The sequence below is a fragment of the Mauremys mutica genome, chromosome 1 (assembly GCF_020497125.1).
Source record: "Mauremys mutica isolate MM-2020 ecotype Southern chromosome 1, ASM2049712v1, whole genome shotgun sequence".
NCBI lineage: Eukaryota > Metazoa > Chordata > Testudines > Geoemydidae > Mauremys > Mauremys mutica.
The window spans coordinates 123,420,466-123,440,896 of NC_059072.1; the positions used below are offsets into that span (position 1 = coordinate 123,420,466).

At 37.7% G+C, this 20,431-nt stretch overlaps 1 protein-coding gene across 9 annotated transcripts in view; it reads right to left on the minus strand.

Moving 5' to 3' along the window:
* INTS13 (integrator complex subunit 13) overlaps nt 1-20,431 on the minus strand; it is a 38,519-nt gene that overhangs the window by 9,007 nt on the left and 9,081 nt on the right. For all 9 annotated transcript variants that reach the window (XM_044994159.1, XM_044994123.1, XM_044994168.1 and 6 more), the window contains 11 exons: nt 18,855-19,057; nt 17,793-17,873; nt 15,808-15,898; nt 13,535-13,663; nt 11,660-11,744; nt 6,731-6,820; nt 6,010-6,099; nt 4,315-4,493; nt 3,285-3,455; nt 2,728-2,882; nt 1,277-1,507 (listed from right to left, as the gene is read on the minus strand). In XM_044994159.1, coding sequence (XP_044850094.1) covers nt 1,277-1,507; nt 2,728-2,882; nt 3,285-3,455; nt 4,315-4,493; nt 6,010-6,099; nt 6,731-6,820; nt 11,660-11,744; nt 13,535-13,663; nt 15,808-15,898; nt 17,793-17,873; nt 18,855-19,057 — 1,505 coding nt within the window. The remainder of the gene's footprint in view (nt 1-1,276; nt 1,508-2,727; nt 2,883-3,284; nt 3,456-4,314; nt 4,494-6,009; nt 6,100-6,730; nt 6,821-11,659; nt 11,745-13,534; nt 13,664-15,807; nt 15,899-17,792; nt 17,874-18,854; nt 19,058-20,431) is intronic.

Below are 20,431 nucleotides of genomic sequence, written 5' to 3' on the forward strand. Positions count from 1 at the left end.
GGAATAGCTCAACTGCCAAACGTGATGTGCTGGCGAGACTCGTCAGCATACTCCTCAGCAGTTTGGGCTCCATTTCCCGCAGATCGAAACGGAACACAGATCGCACTGCACAGAAACTGTTGAAAGATGGCACCAAATGTGGACGGAAACACAGGGATTGCTGGGATGCGAAGCGATGCATCATGGGGCGTTGGGACAGCACCCAGAATGCCCCGCACCCTTCCCACAAACCACAGCGCCAGAATGGGAAGAGGTGCTCTGTGGGATAGCTGCCCATAATGCACTACTCCCAATGCTGCTGCAAGTGCCGCAAATGTGGCCACGACAGTGCACTGGCAGCTGTCAGTGTGGACAGACTGCAGCGCTTTCCCTACTCAGCTGTACGAAGACAGGTTTAACTCACAGCGCTGTACAGCTGCAAGTGTAGCCATACCCTAAGTATCATCAGCATGCTCACAACACTGCAGGACAAAACATCCATCTTCCCTAGTGGCCGTGCACGCACATAGAACAGCACATACAAGTTGAGCTTAGAGCTGATTAACCATTTTTTTTTGAGTCTCAACTTTATGACTTCTTTAGAAGACAAGTTTGAAAGGGGAGGGAACAAAAAAAGATATTCAAGAAATTCATGACTAGACAGATTAACTGATCCTTCATGATCATGTGTCATATCAGCTAACAGGACAACTTTTTGTTTCTTAAGGCATAGAAAGCAGGTCCATAATCAATAAATCTTGATGCTCATCTACACAAAACTCAGCACAGAGAAACCTGGAGCATCTAAATGTCTATCAGCCAGAGTTCAAGATAAATGAAATTCATTTGTCTATAGTTTTCAGTCTCACTTCATTTTAGGGTTTGTTTATACAAAGTTATTAACAGATGTAGTATGTTACGGATAGGTATATATCTAAACAGTAGAAAGTGCTATAGATAGTGAAGTCAAAGTCAAGCAACTTACTGTTATTTTGGCCATTATAACAATTGATTAAACATTACAAAACATGCATCTTTTTATCCCCATTCTAAACTACTTATAAGTGTACCCTTAATAAGCATGAAACTAAATGTCATATTTGAGAAACTTATCTTAACATCAGATAACTAGGGTTTCGATATTTATACTTACACTTACATGTGTGCCTTTTATAAACAAGCTAAAATCATGTTAGTTAAATCACTTAACCTTTTAAAAATTCAAGCGCTAGACTGTGCTGCATATGCCGGATTACATACTAGTACGTGAAAGCATATATCAATTCAGAAAATTCACCTCTCTGATTCCTGCCAGGGTTTTTCCAGTTCATAATCTTTTCCTGATTTCTCTGACTTGTCTTCTTTTTCTTCTCTCTTCCTCCCTCGTTTCTTGCGCTCCTCTTCCTCAGGAGGTTTGCTCCTGCAAGCCAGGAGACACTCCAAGACTCGCTGGTGTTTATCCGAGTTAATTATATGCGCTCTAACAAGGGTCTCCAATTCATTCCACATAATCCGGTATTGTTCATCTCTATCCACAGGCACAAAATAAAATCTTCACATATTTTTACACACACACACACACACACACACACACACACACACACACACACACACACACACACACACTCTCTCTCTCTCCCCCCCTCCAGCTTGTAAGAGCCATTTATATATTAAATAATCAAGGTTCAAAACAGTTACTGTCTTGTAGATTGAGCCTAAATTTTTAAAAGAAGTCTCAGTAAAGTAGGTTTTCTCCAACTCCCTTTTACTGGAATTCTGATCACTTTGTATTGTTTCATTCTTGGAAGCATCAGAGCTGCATAGTATGTGGACATGCTCAGTTGCTTCCAACAAACCTGAACTTGTAATTAAATCTAATACCCTAATCTCCCCTTGAGTCATAATCATCAATTTCCCTGCGTCAAAGCTATTGTAGAGACATTGCCAAAACCTATTAAAGTCACTTGAGCAACCAACTCAAGAGGCAAGAAGAAACCCTCTTTTTAAACGCTGGGACAGGTAGAAATCCATCTGTTCATTGCCAGATTCAAATGAATTTTAATGTTTTTCTCTTAGACAGAAATTAAAGACAAAATAATAGAGAATCATTGTAACATAACACTACAGAATTGAATAGTTCAAGTATCTTTTGTAGCTGACTTTTTTTTCATACTCAGGAAACCATCCTGCCTAGGATTAGATTGATGTACAAGAAATGCAGATCATTATCCCAATGGATGGGATATCATAGACTTCCAAATTTGTTGTAAGGGAAGTTTCATCTCTTATATAAAATGTTTCAACAATGGTATGACTACTTTTAAGATAATCAAATATTAAAAATATTTTAAATATACTTTGGAAGTGTGTGGTTTCCATGAGTCCAGTGGTGACCTGCATTTCCTCTGTTCTAACCTACATGAGGCTCAAGATGGTGTTTTCTGTGTGATATTTTTTCCCTTTAAAAAGTGTCTTAAATATAATAAAAATATTATTCTTTGTAAGATGTGATTGAATCTGTTTCCAGTTACAACTGAGTTTTTTCTCTAACATGAAACCAGGGGAATAGGATTGCAGCTCTAAATTATGCAGCCAAACAATATACAACATTTATTTTGCACATGTATGTAGTTTAGTGGACTCTAAATTACCTTTGATTGTCCAACTTAAAATACAAGGTTCATCTGGAATGTATGCAGATGTGATATATTTTTTGCAAAAGTACAATAAAATTAATAAATGTTAAACCTTTTTGGACCCTTTCCCCTGGTACCAACTGTTGAAATTGGCAGTGGATCATTTTTCCTCTCCATATCTACCAAGTTGTATATTGTTTTCTGACAATTCAGCACATCCTCATCTGTCAGAGCTTCTTTCACAATAATACTGGCTAATGGCACTACCTTCAAGACAAAACAAAACAGAACAAAATCTGCATTTAGTTGGTGGGTGGGGATTTAGAAGTATATTTGAGCTTGACATTAAAAAACAAAAATCCTTTAATCTACATTTTGCATGCATTGCTATATGAAGTCTCCCCCTTAACCCAATAGCTTTGCATCCAACTCAAGTCTATGTAATGGGAGACATTTGGGTACAGAGTTATAGTTGTAAAATATACACAAAGTACTTAATCAAAAGTGAAAGCCAAAACCTTATTCGAACCAATTTTGTTTTTGATTTTTTCTATAGTGTGCTATCAGCTATGCAGTTTTTACTGATATTAACTCTTCTCTAAGTACAGTTTTAAAAATTTACTCCAGAACAGAACAGAAAAGAAAAGTTACAAATCCATGATCACTTACAGCTTGCATGTTGAAGATGGTGGTTTGCGAAATAATCATAGGCCAGTAACGAGTATGTTTCTCTAACTGATCTTTTGCTCGTTCCAAAGGAATCTCAAGACTTCCATCGATCTTATATCTGGGGTCTAGAAAAGGAGTTAATCTGTTTTCCCTCATAAATTCACCAAAATCCTAATGATAACCAAACAAGATAAAATTAGGAACTTCTCTAATAAAGTAACTTTCATTGAATGGGTCAAAACATCATTACCTCTATTATGAATAATTCAGAAAGGAAAAGGAATGTAGCCCTAAAAACTATAGGTCTGTGTTCAAGATTCTTATTAGCAATTCTACTTTGAATTCATATAGAAAGCATTTAAGTAAGAGGTTTGTCAAATCTTAACTTCATGAAACCTTAACTTCAAAAAATTGTAGAATGTGGGAACAAATGCTCTGCTTTGGATTGGTAATAACGGATTACATATGTTAAAGTTTTATTCTGTTTGTTTACGGTCCACTTTTTACTAATGTGCACTGAATGCAGAGGATATCAAGTTAAAGAGAGTAAAATGAGTTTCTTTAGAGTGCCCCCTCCACACCTGAGTCTATATCCTCCAGCTCTTTTTTATCTGTGCAGTCCAGCTATTTTCAAAGACCCTCATTATGACAATTATCCTTCTTATAGAGGGCTGGGTGCAGGGCTATATGGATCCAGTCCACTTCAAACCTTTGTTGAGATAAACAGTTTTTAAAAAAAGAGTAACCAATGAGAGTATTTCAGAAAGTTCATATTGCCTACAGCATGCAAGCACAGATATGGAATAGCGACAGAAGGTTTCTATAAAGTGGTCATGTGTGTGTCAATAAATGCTGACTATCAAGAATAGAATGAAGAAATAGTTGATCTAGGTGTGCTTTTTTTTTTTTTCCTTTAAAATAAGTGACCTACAATTTCTTATGGTACAGAATGTCTGTTTCAACCCACCTCACTCCTGAATTCTGATGAATTGTTGAGTAAAACTAAAAATATAAAATAGTAGTATCTTACTGTAATCCTGTAGTCTGTGACTCTCCCACCACATCCTTCACTAATTGAAGGGGGATCTTCTAGAATTGATCGAGAACTGCTCAATACATGCAGGAAAATCTCTCCTCCGTGGCTACTAAGCATGTGGCTAATTACTTTAGAACCAGACTTGCGTGGTTGTTCCAACAAAACAGAACGACCTATTAAAATTGAGATCAGTTTGATTAGCTATTGAGTACAGCAATTTACATTTAAAGGTATTCTACAGGTTTATATTTAATCACCCAGCCACCCAATCCCCAGCGGTGTTAAGCTAACGTAGGTCTCTTACTAAACTCAAATTAGTAGATCTACAGTTGTTTCCTATGGAACTTTAATTCCTGCCTTTAGATAGGCTATTATGGAACACAGCACTCTTCTTGCATTATATAAAAAGGGGCCAAACTATGTACTTTGTTACCTTTTGATTATTCAGAAAATATAGTTCTTATGGAGATAAATGTTTGTAAAAAGTAATGCAAGTCCTATACTGTATTTGGCCAGCTCATTATTTTCAACAGTTTACAATATACCTTTGTCAACCAAATAGTGACCCAAACACATAACTTGTTCTCACTGAAGACTAAGGACATGGTAAATATACAGTTTAAAAAACTATCTTAAATTTCTTTGTTTCAAGGGACACTATTTCATGTTCACAAAAGTCAAAAATGGCTTATTTTCTTGAAATTAAGAGTATGCATGAGAAAACTCTACTAAATATATTCTTTTGAGGGTGAAGGTTATGGTAACAGTTGAATGATAAACTGACTAACCAAATCCTTGGTTGACCTCAATGCTAATTAGTATGTCAGTTTCAAGCAGGCAAAATGCCCTCCTAGTATATGAAAATAAATGTAGGGGGTCATATGATTACCTAATTGGATCAACTATGGGTGGTAAAGATAGTAGTCACCGATCCTTGATTCTGTCCTGACTGCTGACAGCTGCCTATCTTCTCTATATGTGGCAGAATATATCATTGCTACCTTAGCTCAAAACTGGATTACACTTAAAATGAAAGTTAGCAAGTTTACAGAGTTGAATAGAAGGGAAGATATTTTTGATCTCTTGAATGAGAGACCGTGAGGGAAAGAGGAATACATTGAGAAGTTCCTATTCTGTTCTGAATCTCTACTACATGTTTCAGAGAAACTTGCAAATGCTTTGCAATATAGAACAATTTCCACTTAACTCATAAAAGCAAGAAAACCTATTTTCCAGTTTTCTGATGGAAGAACGCTTAGTTATTACATTTCTATTTGGAAAGAATACTCAGCACTATTAAGCATTGTGATCAAACATATTATCAGCTATACTATAATTCAAGAACAGATTTAATATTAAAATAAATGTATATTACTAAACACAGAACCTATGTTGAGATTTAGAAAAAAACAAAACAACAATCTCTTCTCCCCTTTTCTAGGTTTAAAGTCAAATTGTAATTTTTATTCCATTTGCAATCAAATATAGTTATCAGTCTAGATGCTTGTTGGACTATCTTGTTTCTGTATTACTGTCCTTTACACGGATTAGGTGTTAATATGACATCGGTAATAATGTGAATATCTAACTTTTTAACATTTTGTACAACGTGGATATACCTACACACTTTTAAAAAGGGACTTTCAACATTAACAATTTTTAAAATGTTTAACCAAGAAAACAATTTACCATTGAGAAGAAAGTTTGTCAGACAGGAGGAAGGTCGGCTATTTACATCTACAGGTGAGATTCTATATGCTCCAGTGCAATAATGCAATTCTGAAAAATAAAAATGTAGAAAGGTTTTTAGCTTAGTTCCAAAGATAGAAAAGAACACACTACACAGAGGGCCTGAAGCTACTCTCCTACAAAATGCCTAAATTAGTTGAAGTGATTTGTTTGTGAAATTTCTTTGAGAGAGGGAGGGAAGAAAAAAGCTGCAGAGCAATGTTACTAGAGAATTATAATACATTTACAAACTGGTGTTGCAAACCACAGAAAAGTAATGGAGGGGAAAATACACTATCTGACTAGGAAATTACTGAACACTTTTAGCTAGCGAACAAGCAGTTTGCTTGGTGGAGGGAGAAAAATCCTGGTTTCCCCTCTCTCCTACATAAATAAGTCAGTGATTAGCCAGCAGCAGGAGCATTCAGTCTGACAAGATACTAACTATACGCATACAGTGGCCAAATCATGGCAGTAGATGTTGCAGCCTCTTTGGAGGCCTGCTGGCTGTAAAGTTGAGCTGTGGCAAGAGATACTGGGTATAGGAAACAAAAAGGAGAGGAACAGTAGTGCAATCATCAGGGAATAATATTTCTAATGTTTGGATGCCACTGGGGAGGGAAAAACCTAGTGCAGGACAGAAAGTGTTTCTCAAACATTTACAGAAAAATACAGTACCTACCAACACTGTTTGTTCGTGGCGTGCACCATTTTAATGTTACAGTTTCTTTAAATGTACCCTCTCTGCTATTGCCACCTATATGATTATCACCTGCAACATCAAGTTAGAGAAAATGTACCATAATAAATTAGTCAGTAGTCTTTGGTTCATTACATTATAGAATACAAAAAGCTAGCAATTATAACCTTATATAAACATATGATGGCACTGCACAAACCCTCCTATTATTTGAATGAGAGGGTTTAACGTACAAAATGTCTTATCTGGAATCTGAACTTGATTTTGGAAAGAGAACATGATGATTTTTTAAAAAGTAAATATTCAAAATAAGCTTCAAAACATCCCCTAACCCAGAAGTTTTCAGAAGTAACATCTACAATTGTAAACTTTGCAGTACAGACAAACTTGGGTGTAAGAAACCATGCATGCAAAATACATAGGTGTTCAAGTAGGCATGTTCAACATAACGGCTACATTGAGGCTCCTGAAAAGGTGTTCCTCTAAGTCTCATTTTATTATTTAAAGCAAAAATATATTTACAATACTTTTATAGTTGTAACAGGACAAGAAGTTTATTTTTAAAATGTCTAATACATTCAAAGGATGGATAATGGCCTTCTGTGCAAAAATACTGCATCTCCTTTGTTTTGAACTGATCAGTTATAATTAAAATTTTATTTTAAACAGCACATCCTAAAAATCGTAACTGAAAATATATCTCAAGGACACATTTGACAAGTTGTATTGCTTTCTTCCCTTTTGCAAAAAAATAGTAGGTATTGTTATCAATCTTTTTATCCTTTCTTGTCCAATGCGAACACCTCTCATCATGTAATTCTGGCCATATATATTAAGATACATTGCTAAAACACTTCCTTACAACCATCTTATTTACAGCTAGTCTGACAGGAAGCAGTGAATTACAGGAAGGCAATAAAATATATAGACATATCATAATACTTCCAAGACAATGCGGTAGATTCTTGCTAATTAGTGCTTTGCAAATCTGAACTTCCAATAATCTGCACACACTAAGGAAAGATAAGTTTTACATGAACTTTCAAATCACTGGTGTTGCCACTTACAAAATATATTTCAAAATATTACACTCTAGACCAGGGGTCGGCAACCTTTCAGAAGTGGTGTGCCAGGTCTTCATTTATTCACTCTAATTTAAGGTTTCGTGTGCCAGAAGGTCTCTTTCTATAAGTCTATACTATATAACTACACTATTGTTGTATGTAAAGTAAATAAGGTTTTTAAAATGTTTAAGAAGCTTCATTTAAAATTAAATAAAAATGCAGAGTCCCCTGGACTGGTGGTCAGTGCCACTGAAAATCATCTCAAGTGCCGCTTCGACACGCATGCCATAGGTTGCCTACCTCTGCTCTAGACCAATAACTCATTGCTGAACTAGATGCAAAAGTCAATGGGTATATATTGGGTTATGCGGGTTTATCACTAAGTGATAAACACAGTCCATTCTGATTATGAAATCACAGAAATGTACTAATGGGTCTTGCATGATCTGTCCTTTACTTCTACAAGTAGTCTTTACCCACAAAAAAAAAAATCAAATCACACTGAAGTCTACCCTGCAGGTTGCTGTTAAGGATAAGATAATGGCAATAATTTTAGATACTCAAACAGAGATCTTCTAAAGAACGTCAGTCAGATCTATTTAATCTCAATTGTGCAGCAGCCACAATGCCTTAACAAAAAAAAGTCTGGTTCAAATTACCACTTTCCTGGTCAGAGTTAATGTTTTTAAAATTGGAAATGCTGCCTAGTCTGCTCTCTCCTGTCCAATATATTCCTATAGATGAGCTTGAAAAATTCATTTTGCTCATAAACTTGTCCAAGTAAACTTTCCCAGGTGAGTGTCAATTGACTTCTACAGAATCCAGGCTTCTGTTTATGGCTGCAAAGAGAACATTTTCAATCTGGCCAGGAAGTAAACACTGCTGTCCTGCTTTTCTACAGACAGACTACATCTGTGATGCTTCTCACAGCTTTCTCAAACTGCAGCAGACTGAAAACTTAACAGTACTAGCAGTGTGGTGGGGCAGTTGCCCCACCCAGGGAGAAGAAGGGGTTAAAAGCAGCACCAGGGAGGCTGCACAGAACCCACACATCAGGAAAGGGCTTATTGAGCCCACGGATGGGGGAAGGCTTGCTGGAGCAGCCAATCAGGGCCAGCGAGAGTTGTATATAAAGGGCTGTTCAGCCAAGCAGAGGGGAGTCTCTCCCTGGAAGGCAAGGGAGGAGGACTGGCTGAAGAAACGCCATAGATAAGAGCAGTGCTGGGCATTAGCAGCAGAGTGTGAGAGTGAGCTGCTGGCTGACTGCTGCCAGGCTGGGGCCTTGCAATAAGGGCTGAGAGCGGGCTATGGCTACAGGGGAAGTGGTCCAGGGAAAATAGGCAGCAAATTGCAGGAGGGCAGTAGATTGCTGCTGGCTATTGGGTCCCTGGTTTGGGACCCATATTAGCAGGCGTGCCTGGGTTCCCTCCACTTGTACCCCACTTGCCAATGAGGAGGTGGCCGATATCCAGACTGCAGTTTGCCCCTGTGGCAAGGGGCTGGACCTTGGACTGCAGTTGGCTGCTGAGGCAAGTGGTGGGACTAAGCACTGCCAGTCCTCTGGAAGGGGGGAAGATACTGGTGTAGGGGCACAGCTGGAGGACCATGCGCAGAAGAGGACGCTGCGGTCCAGGGAGCGATGCGGGTCCAAAGAGTGGAGACAGTAGTGACAGCAGGTGTGACCCCACTAAGCTGAAGGCAGACCATGGAAGGGCCAAGAGCTAATTCCCGGGATGGCCAGCAGGAAGTGCCACGGTGGTAAGTCTTGCCCCCTTACAAGCACTATCACTAAATAAATTCAGAACCCTGGATCAGTTTCACTTTCCTGCTGGTTGGGAAGAGAGCAGTGTAGGGAAGTACCTTGTTCATCTTTGCAAAAAGGTTTTGATGAGATGAGAATGATCCTTCCAGAAGCCAAAGGCTTACTGAGGGCATTTCAAATTTTTCAGACACCTGACATCTCCCAGCCACAGGAAGATATAAAAGATGGAGTCCCAAGGAGGTTTCAAAGACAGTATGCCAATAGAAAACCCTGCACTCCCACCTTTCTCAGTAGCCGGGAGGGGAGGGGGCCAAAGGGTGTAGGCCTCCATATTTATAGATTTACACAGAGAAACAAAGAAAAACCCACATTTTACTGAACGGACTGTGGATGAAAAGAAAGAGGGCGGGGGAGAAAAGAGGATGGAGAAGCAATTTTATTATTCATTTAAGTTCGGAAGACAAGAAAATACATGTCCAGACCAGTATAAATGCATTATTGTTAAGGATACAATTCTGTCACGGAGATCATGGAGTCTGTGACTTTCTAGGACTTCTGGGCCTGAGCGGCAGCCGGCCCTAGGGCTGTCCAAGCAGCGGCTGGGGGTTGGATCAGCCCCCCTGAGGCTGGAGCAGCAGCAAGCCCTGGCAGTGCTTTATTTGTTCATCCCCCCGCCCCAGGGTGTTTTTAGTAAAAGTCAGGGACAAGTTGCATGCGTCCATGAATTTTTGTTTATTGCTCACGAGTTGTCCCTGACTTTTATTAGATACCTGTGATAGAATCTTAACCTTAATTATTGTACATCCCATCATCTCTCTCTTCCCTTGCTGCTTCAATTAAAGACAAAACTGAATAAAATTTTTGATCACACATCACTCAAATTCTTTGACAGAATAATTGTAAAAGACAATTAGGTAATTTCTCCCTCACAGTAACCCAGGGTAATTCAATCTCTTTCTAAAACACCAACACACCTCATTAAAACCTGCCACCCACTTACCCCCAGGTCAGATGGTTCTAAATGAAAAGGGTGGGATATCTGCTTCATATCTTTCAATATTTTAAAGGTGGAAGTTTGTATCTGCTCAAAGTGAGTAAAATGTTTTAGTTAAATCCAATTTTGGCCTTCCAGTATTTGTACACTAAATTAGAGCTCCGACAGCCATACCCTGTTTCTAGACCACAAGTATTCTACATGGCAAAGCTGTTCAAACTAAATGTATTTCTAAATTGCACTGGAGTTGGGTTGAACTTTAACAGAGGATAGTAAGAGATGAAACCAAAAGCTAAAGATCATACTGGAAGAGAAAAAACTGTGGGAGAATAAGGTTCAATTCTCAAATAATCTCTGTCAATTTTAAGAGGAAGGAATTCCTGTTCAGCCTAATATACTGCACTTGTCAGTTGTCAGTATTCTACAGGAAATTTAATCTAGCATACCCAGATGTACATCAAAGAGGATGATACTTTCATATGCACATTTGATTGTCTCAAATTTTTGGAAACAAGTCTGTGTGTCTGTCAGTGAAGTAATTGGTTGCCATATTTATTTAGACACTGACATGCAGCTACCTGGATAGAGAATACCTTCCTATAACATCAAAGAGAATTTGGCCTGTCACACGATCGTCTTGCTCAAAAACTCCTAGAATTTAGTTTAAGCATCTGGTCTCTTAACTCATGAACTGGCATTCTTACATGCAAGTGACAAATTGAAATGCCTCTGGTTCCATCAAACACACACATTCTGAATGCATGTCTAATCTAGTTTGATGTTTATATGTTATTCTTTCCTTAATTATGTCTCCTCTTTTTAAAAATAATCAGTTAAATTGAATATTCCAAGATCAATTCCTTTTACATTACATCTCAAATTGTTGTAAAGAAAATTTAAAGTTTCAATTAAGTCTGCTATAATTAGTTAAATCTTGTCCTTGCTGAAGAAGCTTAAAGTTTGCATCAATTTAAAGCCCAGATCCGGAGCTTTTGAATGATCTTAAAATAGTTTTTATAAAAGTGTTCTATTAGACATTTTTAATTCTTAGAATACTCCACCACTTTCTTTTTACATTTTTCCCTACTTACCACTTTTTAGAAAGTCTACATGTGCATCTTTGTGATGAAGAAGCTCCACATCATAATTGGCAGATGTGTTAGCATGTTGTTCTTCCTTTAAATAAAAAGAAAATTCAAAAAGAATCTGGTTTATTTTTTTTTAAAAGGATTGTTTGTTGTTTTTATAAATGGTGAATGATATTCTACATTTTACCTTTCAGAAGAAAATAAAATTCCAAGTGAATCAGACAATAAGGGGTTGCAACGTTGAGGAAACTGTTTGCTTTCTGATCTATTTAAAGATGCAATAGCCAGCTTTTTCTTTAAATCTATGATATTCCTATTTATATAAATGCCATAAATGTGCACAATGCCTAACACACAGATAAAGGACACTGACATAAATTCTAGTTTTTTCCCCTTCCTCTTCTTCTCTATATAAAGCTTAAAGATGTAATATAAGAAAGATACATAGTAGCATCTTACACCCAGAGCTACAAGAAACAGATTGGGAAACTTGTAATTTCCTAACCAGCACCCAGTAATTCTAACTACTAGAGTCTGTTGGCAGAGTCCCTTTTTTTTTTTTTTTTTTAAATCTTCTGAGAATTTCTTTTTAACCTGAACTAACCAAAGAAACCACTTACAGTAGCAGTTTATCATGTTCCTGTGGTTAAGAACTAGAAGCTATTCAATAGTTCTAACTGCAGGCATGAAGTTAAAGACTGGATGTTTGTTAAAAGAAGGACACAGCATCTTTAAACAGCTGCATTAGCAAACATTATATATAGTAAATTAGCAAAAACAGAACAGTAATCTTGGGGAATTTATTTTGTGTAAATAGTACACAGGGGACCCAACATATTCTATTCCTAAAAAAGACAAAGGTAGGAGGAAGAGGCATACCAGCAGCACACAGGGCAGTAAGTTACAAATAAGGTATTTGTGAAACTAAAAAAAACAAACAAAAAAAAATCATCACATTTATACTATGATCCATGTTAAAGCTGAAAGTTGTCAAAACAAACTAAAGTATCTGTTTACTTAATTTAACACACACAATCCATACACTACCACCATTTATTCATTTTAAAGAAGTGAGCACTGGGTAATAACATTTTTCCTTTTGTGCATTCTTTAGTTTTGCTAATAAACTTCCCCCTCTTTCAATATCGGTGCTCTTGGTCTGGCAGTAAAACGTAATTGAAGCTGGGGGGCTCCTACTTACTAAAAGCCAATTAGAATTTTTAATTACATTGACTGTAATCCCAGTGGCAATGAAGATTAATTAAAAAGAAAAATAAATGAGAAGTAGGGATGTATGTAGCTTCTGGGGTGGGGGGAGGAGGGAGTCATTTAATATCTTCCATTACTAGAGGCAAAAGTAATTTTCCCCTTCCCCTCTTGGTTAAGCAGCTCAATATCAGTTGAAAAACCACTATCCTTTGGTCAGAAACTATTAGTTACAAACACCTTTATGGTTGGGTGGGCATGAAAATGACACAGAGGAAAAAAGACTCACTAAACCACTAAAATGCACAAAGGTCAAGAATATCTAATGAACACAATTGTAAGAGACAAAAGAATCACAGACAAAGTAATTTGAAGTAAACAAGATTGTATTTATATAAAATAATATGAAGTGGACTGAAATAACACTTGTATTGCCGAATCGAATTGCTGACATAGCAATACAGCATTTTGTTCTGTGATCCTTCCTTTTTTTCCTTCTTAAAATGTACTAACCTGGTCACAGACATTGAATGTGGGCTAATAAAAAACAGAAAATATGATATGGAGAGAAAAACAATGTAAAAATTCAATTAAAATAAATATTAAAATTTCAAAACAATTTAAAGTAAGTGATTCAGCTACTTATCATAAAAGCTATAGATACAATCTTACCTTCATAGGGATATTGGTTATTGTGGTTGAAGCCAGATCGAAGTGCTGCTGTACTAAAACGTTCAGTTTTGTAGCCAGATGCCGTCCAGCACGGACACTATGTACTTCACTGGTTAAGACTGGAGAAAGCTTTAAAAAGATATAGAATGTACAGCATCAGTGTTTTCAATCATCAACATTTTAAGCTTGGTGACTTGCATCACCAAGTTCAACAAAAATTGTGATGTATGGTTCCTTAGAAGAAAAAAGGATATGAACAGTTTAAAGTGATGGGTGCAGTGATGTTATATAGAACACTTTGGTTCTGTTAGTCGTCATAACTTCGTCAAACATGCTGAACACCAGAGAGTTGTTAAACTGTGACCCTTCCTGCCAACAAGAGGCCACCTTAGTGCATGAGACTAGAATCTAAGAACTCCTGGGTCCTAATCTCAGCTCTGCCACTGATCTGTCATAGGGCCTGACGTAAGTCTGTCTCCCTTTCCCAATCTGTCAAGTGCGGACAGTAGTCTTTTATCCACCTACCTCATGTGTATGTTTCATATACACTTGTATAACATTCTGAAGAGATAAAGTGCTAAATGTCATGAGCTGATATAATGAGCTGCAAGGAAGTCCTGTCTAATTTTCTTTGGGCAGAGGACTGTGTTATAGAGGGGAACCTCAGAATGTTGTGAAGGAGTAAGAGTACTTTCTGCTTCTCACGCCCATTGCATAAATATTTAATACTCTATACAAGGGCTCTGTGAAGTTTATAAAGCATTTGGAGGTTCTGTGGGAGGAAAAGTATTATATTTATTTTTACTCCTACAATGAGATATAGAGTTGGATTTATTTAATGTTCAGAATGACAGTTTAAAAAATAAATTTGCAGATTTTTTTCACACTTTCAATTAACTCAATAGTTTCACTTTCATCTGGTCATTTTAAAGGGACACTGTCAAACTAGAAAGCTTTCTTTAAAATAAATATATTTTCATTCCTTTACATCTGTTACAGCCAACACCTTATGATTATTAAAACAGAGCAGGACTGAAGAACAGCAGAGCACAGTGGCACATACCACTTGGGACATGCATGGTTTTTGACTTACAGTCACTATAAATATACAGATTGCCCAATAACATGCACTTGTAAATAAGCAATGAAAATATCAGTGTACAGAATAATTTTAACTCAACGTGTCAATATTATTTATAAAATACAATTTCTTCTTTTTAGGACATTTATTTTATTGGTATGTGGATAAATACTATAGGATTTTATCTACTCCTGAGACACCACAAGCAAACGTGCAAAATCACCCCTTTGGAAGCAGATATTCTTTCCACTGACATTTAATTAAAAAGACACAAACAAGTCAATCTGCCAAGTTTAAAATAACATGTTGTGAAATACAGTTAGTCAAAGTACTGACAGGTTGGTTAGAATAATATATATGGAACATTTAACAATATTCATGCTCTGGCAGGCTATCAAGCTCAGCAGCACCAGAAATTTGTATGGGGAAAAAGAGGTTCCTGGTGGCCAGCAAAGTGTTCTTCCATGGATACAGGAAGTCCCAGTGAAGTAAAATAGGCCTTGTTTTCTCATTGTACTATAATCTCCTTCCCACAAATTAAAACTAACAGTTTTCCTTTCAAGAGGTCACTAAACAGCTCAATCTGCAAAAACTATAAGATGAATGGCTTTACTGCAAAGTCAATAGGTAGCAAAAAAAACTCAAGCAGGCTGACAAAAGAGATACCATAACTGCATGCCGATTGCAAAAATGAGGGGAAAATAGTTATCAGAAACAGACACTGAAAATGTCAACAACATTTCTATGATGTCAGCTTCTTCAGAAACTGTCACATATGCCTCTTCCTTTACTGATAGTTTCCCAGAGACTGGATACTCACAACATTACTGCTAAATTTTCCGCATGTATTTGTCTACCTAAGGCCAGGACTACACTACAGACCTATGTAGGTATAACTCATTTGCTCAGAGGTGTGAAAAATCCACATCCCATGAGCAACAGTTATACCAACCTTAACCCTTGCGAAGACAGCACAATGTTGACGGGAGAGCTTCTCCCATCAACATAGCTATTGCCTCTCAGGAAGTGACAAGAGAGCTCTCTCCTGTTGGTGTAGGAGTGTCTTCAATTAAGCACTACAGCGGTTCCTCTGTGACAATGCAGGGTTTTAAGTGTAGATCTGCCCTAAGTTGGTTTGTGACATTCAGTACAGTAGTACCATTTTTTTTTAAAAACAATTTAAGCTCCTTACCTCTTTTTTAAGGCGATCTGAAACAAGGCTATCTTCACCAACTGGATAGGTGTGGATTAAGACCAATTCACACTTCTGGATCTGCATGAGGCTTAGAAATCAAATGTTCTATTTAGTAGGTCAGTAATGCAGCTGTATGCCACATAATACATGTCAACTCTCTTCCATGCAAGACTAACTTGATTTCCTGAACACTGCACTAGTCAGAAGCACCAGAGACAAATTCTGCTTTTGAGTAAGTTTTGTCACGACTTGGTGTTTGTTTATTCCATTTTATAAGCACACAAATCTCCGTCACTGGAGATTTTTAAGAGCAGGTTAGACAAACACTTGTCAGGGATGCCATGAGTGCACAGGATTGGACTAGATGAACTCCCAAGACCCCGTTCCATTCCTACGATTCTATGAATTTATAATTGAAAATATGGTAAGATTTCCAGCTGAGAGTTTTGAGGTGCGAAACAACACTGTACTTCTGTAGAACCTTCCATTTAAGTATCAATGGGGTAGATAGATCCCCAGCTAAAGTAAGTTGTCATAGCTCCACAGAAGTCAATAAACCTATAACAAATCAATACCAGCTGAGGATCTGCTCCTAAAAGTGTTTTGAAAATATCAATTAATTCCTATTAGGTACAGAAGAGAAAATGGAAATTAATAGCCTGAATGATGCTGAGCACCCTCACCTCCCAATTGCTGGAATTCCACACACAGTCATTATCCAACTTGCCTGAAGTTTTCACAAGAAAACATTGGCTGATGGAAAAAGAACTCAGATCTTGTACCGCCAATCCTCCATTGTTTCCAGTGTGACATGTTTTAGTCACAAAATCTTTTCACCTTTACATAGTATTTAAATAAAAACCTTATTTCCTGGGACCCATAATACCATTTTAACATTTATGAAATTGTAAAAATGCAAATGGTGAAATGAAAGTTAGATGTAATGTGGTGGATTATATTAACAACGTTTATTTGTATTGTGAAAATGTCTACAGCCAACCAGGATAGGGCCCCATGTACAATGTAATAGACAGTTCCTGCCCTCAAGAGCTCATAATCTAAATAGACTAGACAGAAGATGGGGAAAAGGGATTTAACATAACATTCCTTCCCCCCAGTAATTTTGTTTCTCAAGTTTCAACAGAGATATCAGGCCAAAAAAAAAAAAACCCACACAAAAAAAACAAAAACAAAAAACTATTTGAAAACTAAAAGCAATTTCCAAGCACAGAAGCTTTTGCAGGCTAAAAGTAACCAGCATGTAAAACTAATTCATTGCTGCCACCAATATGCATTGCTAAAAGCATTAATCACCAGCAGTATCAGATATTCTTCAGATAAATGATTAGTTACAGAGATGTTTTCCACAGCTGGGCTAAATTATCTTCTTTACTCTTCTCGTTTATACCTCACTGCTTTAAGAGATACCAATCTAAAGAAGCGCAGTCTTGTGCAGGGCTATGGTACAGGAAAACATAATGGCTATAACTCAAGACCTCAAACTACAGGATTGTGTTTTAGCATCTTCCTCATCTAGTTTCCTCTCTCTGTTAAGTTTATCTTGAGGGGCCATTTGAATGTTCTCAGTGGTAGGCAACCTGCGGCCCATCAGGGTAATCGGATTACAGGACGCGATGACCCCCTCCCCCATCTCCTAGTGGTCGTGGTTCTCTTTTCCCAGCTAATGGGAGCTGCGGGAAGCAGTGGGCCGCAGGGACATGCTGGCTGCCGCTTCCCACAGGTCCCATTGGCTGAGAACAGAGAACCATGGCCACTGGGAGCTGCGGGGGGGCCGTGCCATGCCTGCGGACAGTCAACGTCAGCAATATGTCTCACGGCCCGCAATCAGATTACCCTGATGAGCTGCATGCGGCCTGTGGGCCAGTTGCCCATCACTGATACAGATCAATATTTCATAAAAGGCACATCAAAGTTGGCATATGCGAGATAAGAAAAACTGTGCTTGCGGATTGAACACTCACTGATCTGAATTAGCTGCAAGCTTGTTATGCTCATGAATAGTTTCCTGGACACAGTCTTCAAGCATTCGAACGTGGCTGTCACTAAAAGAAGGGGGGGAAAAAATTACCTTAGAAAAAGAGAAAAAATTAACCCAAATACTTTAATAAATAGCTTATTACTTTTACAGGTCAAGAGGATTTTGAAAAAAACTTATGTGGCTATATTTGTTTCACTAACATATTGCTCTTACTGTTTTGGCATGTAGATGCAGCACAAATAAGAGCCAATGTCAGTTTAAAAATTCTTCAACAAAAGTATAAATAAGTTTTGTTTTGCAACATTTAAAAAAGTCAAAGTATAATTTTAATTAAATATACACAACCTTATATTTTTTCCTAGATGCTTGTACAATTGAACAAAATTTCAAATCTTGTACACTAAGCCCCAATCTGCAACTTTTTATGCATCTGTGGACTGCTCTGCCTGTGAGCAAGGCGGCACAGGATAGGTCAAAGAACTTGTCCACACTTGAAAATTAATTTGGATTAAAATATGTTGTGAATTTCAAGCACACTAGCTATTCAGGAATGTAGAGACACCCCTCCCCCTTCTCTTATTCATGAATAAGAGTACCTTCTTCCAATTTAGCTTAATACACTCTGATTCCTGAATAGCTCCATGTGGAGACAAGCTTTAATTCTGTATCAAAATTATTAACCCTTCATAAAGCATTAATCCCAACAGCACTACGCTACTATACTCCTTAGCTCACCAAAACTCTTTAACCAACTCTCTCCTGGAAACTTTCTATCATTAATGCTCACTTATGTAAAACAAGGAGCTGTTATCTAGAGTGCCTCAGCTGACCTTTCCTGGTGGAGTACATTAGGAGAGAACTTGTCTATAAAATACTGGTAGCCAAAATCTAACTATTAAAGAGATTATATGTCAAAATAAAAATACTGAACTACATAAAGAAAAAAAAATAAGAATCAGAAGACAAAGGATCTAGCCTACTTATAAAACCATTACTTTCCAAAAAATATATAAATAAATAAATAATTGTATAATCCTGTAAACACCTTTTGGCATTCGTAATGCAGATTATTCTTCCTCTGTTTCCAACACGTTCTGCATTTTCCATTAGCATGGTTCGGGCCTCATGCTGGTATTCTGTGATTTTGCAGAGCGTTTCTACTGCTGCAACCAAACCGTGCAGTATGCTGCAGCATTCTGGGTCCGCACGAGGATTAGGTGGTCCAACAGCTGCTAGAGCTGCCATTAACTGGTTAAAAAGAAAAAAAGGTTTTGTTGTGAAGTTATGATCTTCGCTATTACAGTAAAATGATCTGTTACTAGAAATCATTAATTACAATTTATTCTACATACAAATTAACATTGTCAGGAAGAAAAAATAGAGCAATAGTCCATTGATTTTGACCTATAACCAACTTCCTGGGCTAAATATTTAGCCCTAAACTCACCGCCTCCAGCAGCAGCGCAGAAGTAAGGGTGGCATGATATGGTGCACTGTCACTCTGACTTCTGCACTCCTGTGGAGCTGGGCTCCCTGCCAGCAGCCACCACTTTCCAGCCACACAACTCTAAAAACAGTGCAGAAGTAAGGGTGGCAGTACTGTGATCCCCTCTATGATAGCCTTGCGCTCCCCTCATGGGTTGGGATCCCCAGGTTGAGAAATGCTTACTTAAGGGCTTTACATGTTTATATTTTGCTGTCTTTAAATAAACATTCATGCTTTGTTACAACACTGTGAAATTCAAGATTTTAAAATGTTAGGAGCATGAAATTTACAAAAATGGACAATGAATTTGTTAAGGCCCTAGCTATTAGCCAGGACACAACCCCATGTTCTGAGTATCTCTAAGCCTCCAACTGCCAGAAGCTGGGACTGGACAACAGTGGATGGATCACTTGAAATTGCCCTGTTCTGTTCATTCCCTCTGAAGCATCAGACACCGGCCACTGTCAGAACTAGATGGATCACTGGCCAGACCCAGTATGGCTGTTATGTTCCTAAAGTTGCAAAACCATTTCCATTATCTTCCTTTACTACACACTTCTAGTTTTCTGAAAGCTACTTCTTTTGGCTGAAAACATAATTTTTATTATTTCACTAATATAATTACGACCAAAGAGACGCTCATCTGAATTAAGATTTTTATGTAGGTCCTGACAAGAATGTTACTGATAGTTCTTTTTTACCACGACTATGATCATTTGCTATTTCTGATGGTAAAATTAGACCTTTGATAGTTTACTTCAGATATTACAATTAGAGCAGGCCAGGAAACAGGAAATTTTTTGGCCCAAACTGGGACAAAAAATTGAAAAACCTCAATTTTTCATGGAACTGGGAGTTTGTTTTATTTTGCTTTGGAAACCAAAATGTTCATCTCAAGGGGAACATTTTGGTGATTCTAAAATGAAATATGATCCCCTAGGTCCCAGGCTCCCTGGAAGCTCTGGGACCTCCACTCTGAAGTAGCCTGCCCAGCAGGCAACCTAGAAGCCCTGGTTCCAGGGCAGCCCACTAGACAGGCTGATTTGAAGTCAGGAAGTCCTGTGAATCCCAGCCTCCCAGAGGTGGGCGGGGATAAGCTTGCAGGAAATCAGCCTGGTTTGCATGTTTACAACCAA